This window comes from Eubalaena glacialis, chromosome 8 (assembly GCF_028564815.1).
Source record: "Eubalaena glacialis isolate mEubGla1 chromosome 8, mEubGla1.1.hap2.+ XY, whole genome shotgun sequence".
Taxonomy (NCBI): domain Eukaryota; kingdom Metazoa; phylum Chordata; class Mammalia; order Artiodactyla; family Balaenidae; genus Eubalaena; species Eubalaena glacialis.
The window spans coordinates 16,068,993-16,081,921 of record NC_083723.1 but is presented as its reverse complement, the minus strand read 5'-3'; the positions used below and the strand labels follow the sequence as shown (position 1 = coordinate 16,081,921).

The 12,929-nt window shown below is 39.9% G+C and overlaps 1 protein-coding gene across 2 annotated transcripts in view; it reads right to left on the bottom strand.

The window, feature by feature from the left end:
- NRCAM (neuronal cell adhesion molecule) overlaps positions 1–12,929 on the bottom strand; it is a 245,235-nt gene that overhangs the window by 37,940 nt on the left and 194,366 nt on the right. For both annotated transcript variants that reach the window (XM_061197587.1, XM_061197588.1), the window contains exons 12-17: positions 8,903–9,046; positions 7,525–7,636; positions 5,685–5,851; positions 5,133–5,280; positions 3,639–3,763; positions 1,524–1,625 (exon numbers count right to left, since the gene is read on the bottom strand). In XM_061197587.1, the coding sequence (XP_061053570.1) occupies positions 1,524–1,625; positions 3,639–3,763; positions 5,133–5,280; positions 5,685–5,851; positions 7,525–7,636; positions 8,903–9,046 (798 nt within the window). The remainder of the gene's footprint in view (positions 1–1,523; positions 1,626–3,638; positions 3,764–5,132; positions 5,281–5,684; positions 5,852–7,524; positions 7,637–8,902; positions 9,047–12,929) is intronic.

Here is a 12,929-nt window from a genome sequence, read left to right as displayed (position 1 = left end):
CTTCAGACCGTAATGCAGGTCTGACCTCTGAGAAAGGAGAGGGGAAGGAGGTGTGTGTGGAAAAAGCCTCAGACTCCAATACAGATAGATTCAGCCAGGTCAGCAAGGAGCCCCAGAGTGAAGTTCTGCAGGAGGCATGGCTGAATCTAGGACCCTCGCTGTGCTCAGTCCCTGGACTAGCTCAGGAAGAGAGGGGCCTCACGGGAACGCTGCAGCTGATCCCTAGGGAGGGGGCAGCAGATGCAGCCTGTTGCTGACATTCCTTGTAGTGGGTTCTTTCTTAAAAGGAGATCTGAGTAGTGTGTGTGTGTGTGTGCGTGTGTGCGTATACATATATATATATATTTACACACATATATACATATATAATGACATTATACACAATAACATAACACATATTAATTTTATCTTATTTGTGTCCTCAATTAAAATATAAACTTCATATGGGCAGAGATTTTTGACTGTTTTGTTTTAGAAGAATGCCTGGTACATAATAGGTACTCAGTAAATGTCTGTTGAATGAATGAACGAACAAACAAAAGAGTAGAAATGCCTTGAAATCTAATGGTATCATTTTAACATGGGTAAAAAGAGTCTCCAAGCATCCTCACCAGCTAAATCTGGCTAATGTACTGAATTGACTGGAAGATTCAGCATGAATGAATACGTGTTCTGATCAAGGACCAAAAACTCCACTGAGAAAGGAATACCGCCAAAGAACACAAGATAGAGAGGACGCTTTTGTTTAATTTCATTGGATCTAGTCTGCTTTACCAGCAGGTGCAATAAATCAACACACATGTCACTTCAGCAGTATCTTAGGTCATCATCGGAAAGGAATTTAGTCTTCCTGCAGTATATACCTGAAGGTAGTAATATATTACAGACTTGTGTCTACTCTCTTAAGTATCTTTTTGGTTTTAAAACTAATAAGCTTATCTATAGTCTAATTTTACTAAGCTCTTCCAGTACCCTTATGGCATGGTCCCTCACCTGATTTTATTCTCTAGGCTGATGTCATCAAGGTGAGGAGGTGACATTGGTGACTGTGCCACTTTGTAGCCAGGGCTAATGGAAAGAAAGAGACCTGATGTCTACGCCCAGTTCTGTTACCAACTGTGGGTTTGAAAAGTCACTTTACTCACCAAGTCTCAATTTCCTAATAGCTAGACTGGTCCTTCTATTGTTTTGTCCCATATTAATGGGCAAAATGAATAACTTGCAATACATCTTCCTACTGTGGTAGAAATTGAAGGTGATTCTAATGGATCTTAAACACAAAACGATAGTGTATTTGCTTAATTAACATCTTCAGCAATTAATTAGTGTCCCAAACCAGAAGTTGTAACCAGGAATAACTCCAGCTCTGAATAACAGAACATAAATAAATGTTTTGGTTCTATTAGAAACGAAGCAGAGAATGCCAGCAAATATCTTTTGCAAGGAATTTCAATTACATGGGATACAGTGCTTTGAAAATAATCATTAAGTTTATCAGTGAAAAAGCAAATGACACCACATACTTGTAATAGGGCTATTGTTGTCATCGCCTGGGGTCCATGACAGCTGAACACTCCTGTCTAGTTGATCCGTCAATTCTAAATCAAAGGGAGGACTTGGGACATCTGTAGACCAAACACACACATCATAGTTAACCACCGGACCTTAGGAGGTTCTCCTTTACTCATGATACTATTCTCGGAGGGGACTCTTAAAGACACAGCACACGTAATGGCCAGTGAGCATGCAACTGAAAGGAAATGAAAACAGCTGAGGCTGCTGGGAACACACACGCACACCCAAGAGAACCCCTCAATGAGCTCTGCTTGCTTCTCTTTGAAATGAAACTAAATCCCTTGTCACCAAAGCCAGGGGAGGACATGTATGGTTCTCCAGCACTCTCAGTGCGTGTCTTCTCATAAACATAGAGGAGCACAAACAGAAAAAATAATACGGAAGCTGAATTTCTAATAAATGGGAAACAGAGAATAGGAAATGCTGAAAAACAAATACAGGCAAATGTACATACTATTAAAAGAAGATGCAAGTGTTCTTTCTGAAACATGCTAAATTACAGATTTGGGGGCACCTGAAGAATATTTATATTTTTAAGGGAATTCTAAAATTGATGCTATGCAGGTAGCCCTCGGCATGCAACCTTATGTGGATGCTCAGTACAAGTCCGTCAGGCACACAGGGAGGTGTGTTTATTCTCAGAGGACACCAGGGTACAGATGCCTGTTGGGATGAAGGTGTCTGAGGAGCATGTCTGCCTCTTCTAATGGTGCTTCTGAGATCTAGAGAGTTAATGTTCCCCCTGGGTCTTTTCCTGACCTTGCTCTTGGCAGTAACTCTGGCTCTTGGGGGAACCAGAGGCCATAGAAAAATATGAGCACTTCTTTCCTACCAGTAAAGAAGCAGTAAATGTCTACAAAGGACAGGTCTTCTATAGCATAATTCATAATACTATGTAACATCCAGCTGAGTTTTCACCACAAAATTAATTTTTGTATTTATATGTTGAATAAACATGAGGGTTCTTTAATCAAAAAGATTTCAGGAAAAAAAATGATTTAACTTCCCGACTCAGAAAAATCATGCGACATGAAAGTGTCCTCCTTTTCGTCTGTCTTTAGTGATTTATCTTCTGTGAACACAGTGAGTTGGTGGTTTTCTTTGATAGAAAGTTCAAATGTTGTACTAAGCATCCACTGTTTTCCTATGTAAATTTCTTGAAAATGGAATCCCCAAACAACATTTAGTTTTCCAGAACAACTTTTAATAGATTGAAATGAAAACCTAAGTTGTGGAATGATATTTGAAATTGCTTTTTCAGTCTGTAAAATATGGACGATAGCTTTTGAAAAAGCACTATGCTACTTTACAAGGAAATGCTGTCAAAGAGGGACTTTTAGCAAATGAAATGACTTTGCAGTAACATATGAAATACTTGGAAGCGAGTGGCAATATATTCAGTGAAAAGTTCCAGAGTTATAATGAAGAAATGATTTATAGCAGTAAATGGACAACACGGCAGAACACCTGACAGAGCCCTTTTCCTTAAAGAAACACAATGACATGATAGAGAAAAGAAAGTAAGGGACTTCTTCTGTACATGTGAAATTGTTTGAAAGAAAACGGAGAAAAGGACTCATATTAGTTTACCGTAAATGGGAGCTGGAGTTGGAGTAGGAGCTAGAAAGGACAGTAATATAAAGGAGTTTAATCAAAATTAGTAGTGGACAGATATAAGATAGCACACGAAGACAAAGACTGAGCATGATTGAGATTATAAAACTGAGCCTTACGCTTAGCTGTGAGACACAGCATTGATGAACATGCAGTAACAACATAGGGGGAAAGCCCCTTCGATTTTAAATAGCGGTAGATCATTTCCCCCAGTTTTCTCATAAAAATATCACTAATGTGCTTAACCACCATTTTACTGCAGTGCTGCTACAGAGTACATTCATACTGAAATTACTGCCTCAAAGGCATCTTTCAAAGAAGAAAGATGTGGGTATTTAACTCACCTATAAAATGCTAAAACTGTAACAAGCAAACAGTTACTACTGACAATTTCTCCTTTCAACCTAAAACAGGGCAGCCAGTTGTGCTGTATGTGTTCTAGCTCTTACCGACGACGCTGAGCACAGCACTGGCCGAAACGCTGTCCAGAGTTGTGTTGGCCACACATGTGTAGGTCCCACCATCATCATCACTGACATCAGCGACCACCAAATGGTCCTTGTCGACAGTGAACCTGTAATTAGCACATGCTCAAAGCGGCTGGAATGGACATCCCACCACACCCAATGACGGTTTTCCTGGCATGAAAGCAACTGTGAACTTGGTAAAAGGGAAAGATGATAAAGATTTGCAGCACATTAGAGCTAAAATCCTACACAATACAGGCCACTTTGATAATGATTAAAGTTGGAAAACATTTTGAAAGAGTGAGAAGCTTGGGTTAGAAATGATGTCAAGTCATTTAGTCTGATGGCTTTCAACCACGCCTCTGGAGTTTTAGGAGCTTCCTTGAGACCAGGGGCATCTAGAGCTGAGCTGGGGGCAGCTCCAGTTACCCTGAATAGACGGCTTTCCTAGGCTTCTGCCACTACCACTTATCCGGCTCAATTTCTAACAAAGTGTGTATTTTAAAATAATTTGATATTATTATTATTTTTTAATCAAACTATAGTTGATTTACAATGTTTCAGGTATACAGCAAAGTGATTCAGTTTTATATATATATATATAATACTCTTTTTCAGATTCTTTTCCATGATAGGTTATTACTGGCTATTGAATATAGTTCCCTGTGCTATACAGTAGGTCCTTGTTGTTTATTTTATATATAGTAGTGTGTATCCTTAATCCCAAATTCCCACATAGTTCTTTTAAGGGCGATTTACAAGCAACAGGGCACCATTTGGGCATAGTTGAAAGAAGCCACAGAAACCATTTCTACCAGCAGACAACACTCCTTCCCGTCGGGGTGATGCTTGTAGCCCCTCTGGATCAGCTAAAATTCTCGTCTTTGACTCTGCGTACTTTGACAAATCAAGAGCCTCACCTGGAAAATGGGCATGACCTTTCTTTCATACCAAGCTAAAGGAATGCAATGTGCTCAGACGCTTTCAAATTCTTTACCTGTTTTTTTTTCTTCTCCTCCTTCTACTCGCTTTAGGTAAAATGAAAACTCCCCATCCAAATAAAAACTAGTGTCCTGTAAAACACTGATGAAGATTCAGGCTCACTCTGATGATTAAAGAGATCGTATTTCTGCTTATTTGTAAAATGGGAATGAAAACATCTGTTGAGAGTGCACTGTACAAGTTAGAAAACAATGGATGTTGTTCAAGACCTGAAAGGTTTTTCACATCCTGAATTACACAGGAGACCAACACAAAGATAGACAAACATTCTCAGGGTCTTATTTCTATAACTTGATACCTTTTTAGGTCCAAATATTCTATAGCATGAAGAGAAAATGTATATCTACTTTGGAGAGAGAGCAGACTTCAGAAACTTTAAAAACATAACCATTAAGTTACTGTACAATAAACCTTTACTTCAAGAGCAGCTTAAAGAGAGAAGGAAGAGAAAGGAAAGAAATTGTCTTCAAATACCTTCCGTCACTGGGCAGCTCCCCGTGGTCCTTCAGCCACGTGACGGTGGGGATTAAAGTGTGATCGTGTTTCACTATGCATTCAAAGGACACCGTGCTCCCTCTTTGCACCACTGCATATTCAGGCTGTTTAATGATCCTCGTTGGATCTGAAATGGAAAGTTACTGTTATCCACTGCCAAAGTTGGAGAATTTAACAGAATCAAGACACAGAGGACAGACTTGTGGTTGCCAAGGGGGAAGGAGGGTGGGGGAGGGATGGATTGGGAGTTTGGGGTTAGCAGATGCAAACTATTATATATAAAATGGATAAACAACAAGGTCCTACTGTATAGCACAGGGAACTATATTCTGTATCCTGTGATAAACCATAATGGAAAAGAATATGAAAAAGAATGCATATATGTATAACTGAATCACTTTGCTGTACAGCAGAAATTAACACAACATTGTAAATCAACTATACTTCAATAAAGAAAATTTTTTTTAAAAAGCTGGAGAATTTGCTCAAAGTCTCAGAATACTGAAAAAATGTTTGTCACCTCTGCCTCACCTTTGATCTCTAAGTGAATGTCATTCTTCGCCATTCCTAACTTATTCCTTGCAACACATGTATAAGTTCCCGTACTGTCCTTCTGGGCCACAGGAATTTCCAAAGTTCCATTTTCATGTAAAACATAGATATCTTCATGAAGAGCACTCCCTTTAGCGCCTTTAAACCTTCATTATGAAAATGATCACAAAGAGGAATAAAAATATTATAATTTGAAGTCAAACATGAAATACCCTGTTCAAGGTCCAACACACCACACGATCTGCATTACAGTATCAAGGTCAGAGACGTTTGGAATCTGCACAAGCATATTGCATGCTTGTAAATCGGGGGGGTTAATGCAAAGACAGATGTCAAACTGGAGAATTCAGCGATAAATGGTGCTTGAAGAATTAGGATGACAATACAAAACACTGAATTTGTAATTTTCATTATAAGAGATTCATAACTTAATAAACACATTATTACCTATTTTATCTCTAATAAGTAATAAAATAGACACAATGAAGACTGCTCTTTTTGACCTTTCCCTCCTACTGTGATGTGTCTGTAACTCCATCTACACATTACAATTCTAAAGAGATTTTGACTTCAAGGTTACAAGGGTTGTACTTTTGAGAGTATAAATAGGAAAACATTCAGGGAAGGAGAAGAGGAAAGTATGCATGTAAAGTATGTCCACATTGAGCTTCCAGGTTAGTGTCAGACAGGAGAAGTGAGGATGGATGAAAAGCCGTGTGAAACTAAGCATTAATCCATCTCCTTTGCTAGGAAATTTTCTGCACAAGCATCCGTGTTTGGGCTTTAATCCTACACCTGGCTTTAATCTCACACCAGCAAGTGGAGCCCCACATAGTGTCTGGCACCTGATAGACAATCCATAAATGAATGTTCCAATTTTCTTTCACTCATTCTTTCTGAGCTGCTGCCTCTCTTGGCCTTGTCTCTTTCAGCTCATGCTAAAGAAAGCTGGGAGGATGAGCAGGACTGATACCACGAGTGGTACGTGAAAAGGGATGGTCTAAAGAGGGAGTGAAAGGATACAGGGGAGCTTGGCTGTATGGGCTTCCCTGGTGGCGCAGTGGTTAAGAATCCGCCTGCCAATGCAAGGGACACGGGTTGTAGCCCTGGTCTGGGAAGATCCCACATGCCACGGAGCAGCTAAGCCAGTGCGCCACAACTACTGAGCCTGCGCTCTAGAGACCGCGAGCCACAACTATTGAGCCCGAGTGCCACAACTACTGAAGCCTGCATGCCTAGAGCCCCTGCTCTGCAACAAGAGAAGCCACCGGAATGAGAAGCCCACGCACTGCAACGAAGTCCCAACGCAGCCAAAAATAAATAAATAAATAAATAAAATTAAAAAAATAAAGAGGGAGTGAAAGGATACAGGGGAGCTTGGCTGGATCCAAGCCAGGACACTCAGTGGGAGAGGAACACTGGTAATAACAAATTCTGTTTTTTAAGCTATGGACCCTGTGTCTGCCCCAAATGATATTTTATTATCAAGGAATGTCCCCCAACCCGTCCCTCTAGCCATCATTCATGACGTCCCGGGTGATGTCCGTAGCACTGTAAAATACAGCCACTTTAATTTCTTTCAAAAACATTTACATATCCCTCTGGGATGGACAAAGCGTGCTGCCGAAGAGATCATCCATGTGACAATATTTACCACAGAGTGAGTTGTTAATAAATATTTGTGAATACATTTAATAATTAATAGGATGATGGCTTCTGCACTGCCTTTTTCCTGTCTGTTCTCTAAAACCCCACATATTGAGAAATTTGAAGGCTTTGGCAAATGTAAATATGACAAACAGATATGGCCACTACTTACCACTCGATGGTAGGTAGAGGAGACCCAAAGAAGGCACAGTCTAGTAAAGCAGGCCTGTTTGCAATGACTTGATAGAGTGTGTCTGCAGACGTAAAGATTCGTGGTGGCTCAGCTAAAAATATTTTGGAAAGGTAAAGTAAATATTAAAATAAAATAAACACTTAGGCCCACCCGTATTTTATTGTATTTTTTTTCAGGCCATTAGAATTCATGTTAAGGCACAGCCAATGTATCTCTCCCCTTATGTTCTCAGGCAAGTATGACCCTGCCGGTCACTCAAAGTGGAAAAATACAAGTTTCCTCCCTCTGCCTCACGTCCTACATCTTAATCAGGCACAGTATTTTAATAACTGATTTCTTTATCTATATCTCCAACTACACTGTGAGTTCCTTGCAGGCAGGGAATGGGACTTTTTATTGTTTTCTCCCCATAAACCAGCACAGTGTCTGGCACAAAAAATAATGGCCAAATACACTTTTGTTGGATGACTGACCCATCAGAACCTCGGGGTAATAATGGGGGTTGGGGGGGGGGAGTGGTGGCGAACATCCAAGCCGGCAGAAAAAAGGCAGAATGCTGATGACTCAAAACAGCACCAGAATCAAAACTGCTTCCTCTCCCTCCACCAACACCTTAATGGCTCAGCTCTTCCTGTGATTTACTGACCTTCATTTCAAGCATGAAGGAAAATATACCACATATTGGTTGGCTTCCTGACCCTAATTTTGTTTGAAAGGGAACCTACTCCACTTACAGAGGTGAAATATAATTCCCCGGCATCATGAAAACAACTCTCACATAAATTCTTAACAAATTTGGTATTTTAGTAGTTTTGTCCCACATGAGAAATACCATGTTCACATAAACCCAACCCTTTCAGAATATGTTTATGTCACCGTTTTCTAAACATATTATTATGAATCGATAAATAAATGTACATCTGTGACTTAGGTCACGGCCAAACATTATGATTAATGACTTACTTTCAAAAATCAGAATCATGAAATTGTCATTCAGCTTGTCAGTTTGTAAGGATGGAACAAGCAGTCACATTCAGTTAGGAAGAGCCCACCCATGCCCTTTTCCTTTTGAGGGGTTTGACACAATGTAACTGTCTATGAACAGAGCAGCCTCTCTGATTATCTCTACAATGAGGAATTTGCCTTTGTAAAAACCATGTTATGAAAGAACGTTAAGGCCAGACTGTAATTTCCTTTAGGGCAAGGTTTGTTATCTTATCCATCCTTGTATATCCCTTACAGCTCCAAGTTCCGTGCCACTGCCTAGTAGATGTTTAATATATTTCTGCTGAATGAATGAAAAACAACAGCGGTCATTAATTTAATTTGCCATGTCTTTAATAAAGGGAGAGCTTACCCAGGACATTTACAAATGCATTTGCCAGTAAATATCCATATTCGTTAGAGGCATTACACTGATACACCGCACTTGATCTTTCTTGAACGTTTGAAAAAATAATGGTATCGCCATCTATTTTTCTGCTGGGGTCATCAGGGGCAACTGTTTGGGTGTAAAAATAAAAAGTATATATTCATTCCTCTTTACTGAAAAGATGTAAAGCTTGAACTCTAATTTACAGTAAGTGGAAGACTGATCTAGGTATACGCAGTAAGAAAGAGAAGACCAACAACCCAAGCAGAAACCACAGTTTTCCTTCCTCATAATTTAGTTATCACTTATCATCATGGGTATATGCTTGATAACCATTTAGTTTTAAATGGATTGATTCTTTTCAATATTATTTTGAGAGACGCAGGGAAAAAAAGCAACACATTAGGTGTAAACTGCAATACAAATTCAGAAAAACATTACCTTGTTCACAAAGAAATTATGGTTATTTTTGAGGAGGCAAATTAATTATCAAGAGGAGACAGCAAAATCTACTCCAAAAATAGAAATCCTTTAGATCATCCAAACCTGAGTCTTTTAAGAGCCTCTTATTGAAATAGATTGATAAATAAAAAAATATGTAAACAAATATAGGGCTAATAATCAAATGGGAAAATATGTATTTTCTTGTTTTGACAATTCCTGAGGCTGAAGTAGAAATAAATTATGTGAGATTTCTCTTAAAGGCAGCAGTTTCAGCTAAATCTCTCAAATACTTAAAAAAATGTTAAGACCAGGATTGATCCTTACTGAAGCAGAATGGAACAGGTTGGTAATATAATACATGAGAATTCAGTCCAAGGCATGCCCAACAATTTGGAAGTGCTGTGCTATTGGACCTATTTTCCTTTTTGTGAACACTAAATCTTAGGCTGTGACATTACATGGCTTTAAAAGTACACCAAGCACTTCCCTGGTGGCGCCGTGGTTGGGAATCCGCCTGCCAATGCAGGCGACATGAATTCGAGCCCCATTCCGGGAAGATCCCACATGCCGCAGAGCAACTAAGCCCGTGCGCCACAACTACTGAGCCTGTGCTCTAGAGCCCGCGAGCCACAACTACTGAAGCCCACGCGCCTAGAGCCCGTGCTCCGCAACAGGAGAGGCCACCACAGTGAGAAGCCTGCGCACCACAACGAAGAGTAGCCCCTGCTCACTGCAACTAGAGGAAGCCTGCGTGCAGCAATGAAGACCCAACGCAGCCAAAAAAAAAAAAAAAGTACACTGAAAGGGGTAGTAGGTGTCTGTCTCAGCATGCTGATCAAAATCAAATCTAAATAACAGCACCCATATATTCAATATCCTGTGATAGATCATAATGGAAAAGAATATGAAAAAGAATGTATATATGTAAAGCTGAATCACTTTGCTGTACAGCAGAAATTAACGCAACATGGTAAATCAACTATACTTCAATAAAGTAAATTAAAAAAATAAATAACAGCACCATTCCTCTTAAACTGCTCTTGCACCTTGAACCACTTAATAGCCTTTACTTTCATTCTAAACACCCTTTTTCCTCTTCTTTTTTTTTTTTTTAAAGATTTTTTTGATGTGGACTATTTTTAAAGTCTTTATTGAATTTGTTACAATATTGCTTTTTTTTTTTTTATGTCTTGGTTTTTCAGCCACGAGGCATGTGGGATCTCAGCTCCCCCAACCAGGGATCGAACCCGCACCCCCTGCATTGGAAGGTGAAGTCTTAACCACTGGACTGCCAGAGAAGTCCCCATTTTTCCTCTTTGATGGCAGGAAAAGGATGGGCACCTAAGACATATTTATCACTGCCTTTAGACTCCTTTATCACTTTAAAAAGCTTCAAATAGCTGGTTCGTCTGTGGTTTATTAATGAAAATAAATAATAAAAATAAATCAAACTATAGTTATTTATCCTTGTTTTATCACACGTATTCAAAGTATCATGCCTACTTGTACTGCGTTACCTTCTACCGACGCTGAACAAGTTACTCCAAACTTAGTGGCTTAAAATCACACAAATTTACTATCACACAGTTCTGTATGTAGTTGTATGTCTGACACTCTGACCACAGTCAGTAGCTAATTTAGGAAATCATCTTAGATGCTCCAACTAGTTCAACTGGTGACAGGTGAGCCAAGATGCTTTGAGCTGGCATCTTAGCTCACATCCGCTGTTTATGACTCTAATGATTTCAAAATGGCCTTAAGGAACATGTTCTTTGTAACCAGAAGAAAAATACAAGTTGCAATTCCTTTGACAGAGTATAGATTTCCTCAGTTAATGACAGCAGAGGACTGACACGCCACACTAGCCTAGGAAGTGGCCTAGTGCTGCGGCCGGCAGCCAGGTACCCTGAGAATGCAGCATCCCTCAGGGCAGCCCATGTTCCTTGTCCCACATCCCAAGTCTAGGATCATCGGGGCCTTTCTGACACATACTCTCAGCAGTGTCTTTCCGCTGCCTCAGCAAGGCGTGCTGGTACAGAGCAGCATTTTGGGAATCTCTTTCTCTGTCAATTATTCTTAGCACTTCTGGACCCAGTAGTTGAGCACTCAGTGCTGGGCCTCCTCAGGGGACTCCCAGCGCCCACGCCGTGTCCATTCTGACTGCACCTCTGCGGACCCAGCAGGCAGTGGAGGGCCAGGAGTCCCTCCAAATACCTTGAATATACTAAGCTCTTAAAAGTTACATCACCGTGTGTTTAATGGGTATAGAGTTCTAGTTTTGCAAGATGAGAAAGTTCTGGAGATCTATTTCATAATAGTGGGAATGTACTATAACACTACTGAACTATATGCTTAAAAATGGTTAAGATGGTAAATTTTCTGTTATGCATGTTTTTTTTAAATTGAAGTATAGTTGATTTACAATGCTGTGCCAGTCTCTACTGTACAGCAAAGTGACTCAGTTTTACACATATATACATTCTTTTTTCAATAATCTGTTTTTTTGTGTGTGTTAGTTTCTGTTGTACACCAAAGTGTATCAGCCATATGCACACATATGTCCCCATATCCCCTCTCTCTCGAGCCTCCCTCCCACCCTCCCTATCCCACCCCTCTAGGTGGTCACAAAGCACCGAGCTGATCTCCCTGTGCTATGCGGCTGCTTCCCACTAGCTAACTATTTTACATTCCATTATCGTTTATCCGAGGAGACTGGATATAGTTCCCTGTGCTACACAGTAGGACCTGTTATGTGTTTTTTTAACCACAATAAAAAGTTACCTCACCATGAACATGGAAGACTAGTTCAATTCACAAAGCCAGTAGGACGATCTTCCCCTAGTAGGGATTCATCAACCACAATATACACCATTTAAAAGAGGTTTTTATGTAGCTCACAGCTGCATTTTTTTTTTTTTGCTATCAACTCTTTCCAATGTTATTCTTTGCTTGAGAGGCATCTGAGTGTATCTGCCTTATTTCTGCTAAATGGTGCAGCCTCCAAATATTTATTTTTGGCGAGGTATTTAGAAATTAAATAAACCCTTTAGGTGAGAGTAATAAGAGTGGAAAAGCAGATATTTCTCCATGGGGGTTTGGTCTCCATTCTCCTTAAGCACTTACTAAAGAAACACAAGCAAACCCAGGAACTCTCATGGTAACATATGGAAGCTCAATGGGTACTGGACAAAGAATCAAATTGCTAGTGCAGAGAGACCTGAAGCCTTTGGACTCTGTGTCCTGGCTACTGGGTGGGAGTAACTCTCCAGTATCCAAACCCAAATTACTCAAAGGAATAAGAACTAATTCTGGGAATAATCAACTTCTATTGCCATAAATGCACACTGGGGAAAGAAACTGAAGAGCATAGAATTACCACCATACAACTTAAAGCCCCAAAGGTAAGGTTCAGAACTGGGGTGACAGTCTCCCAACAACGGTTTCTTTTATTCTACCTCTCCTGACACAGCTGGCCAAAACCATGAACGCTTCCAACATTTAGAAAGTGAGAATAATAACAGTGAGTGCCACCTTACATGTAAAAAGTACTATCAAGTTTTAAAATATT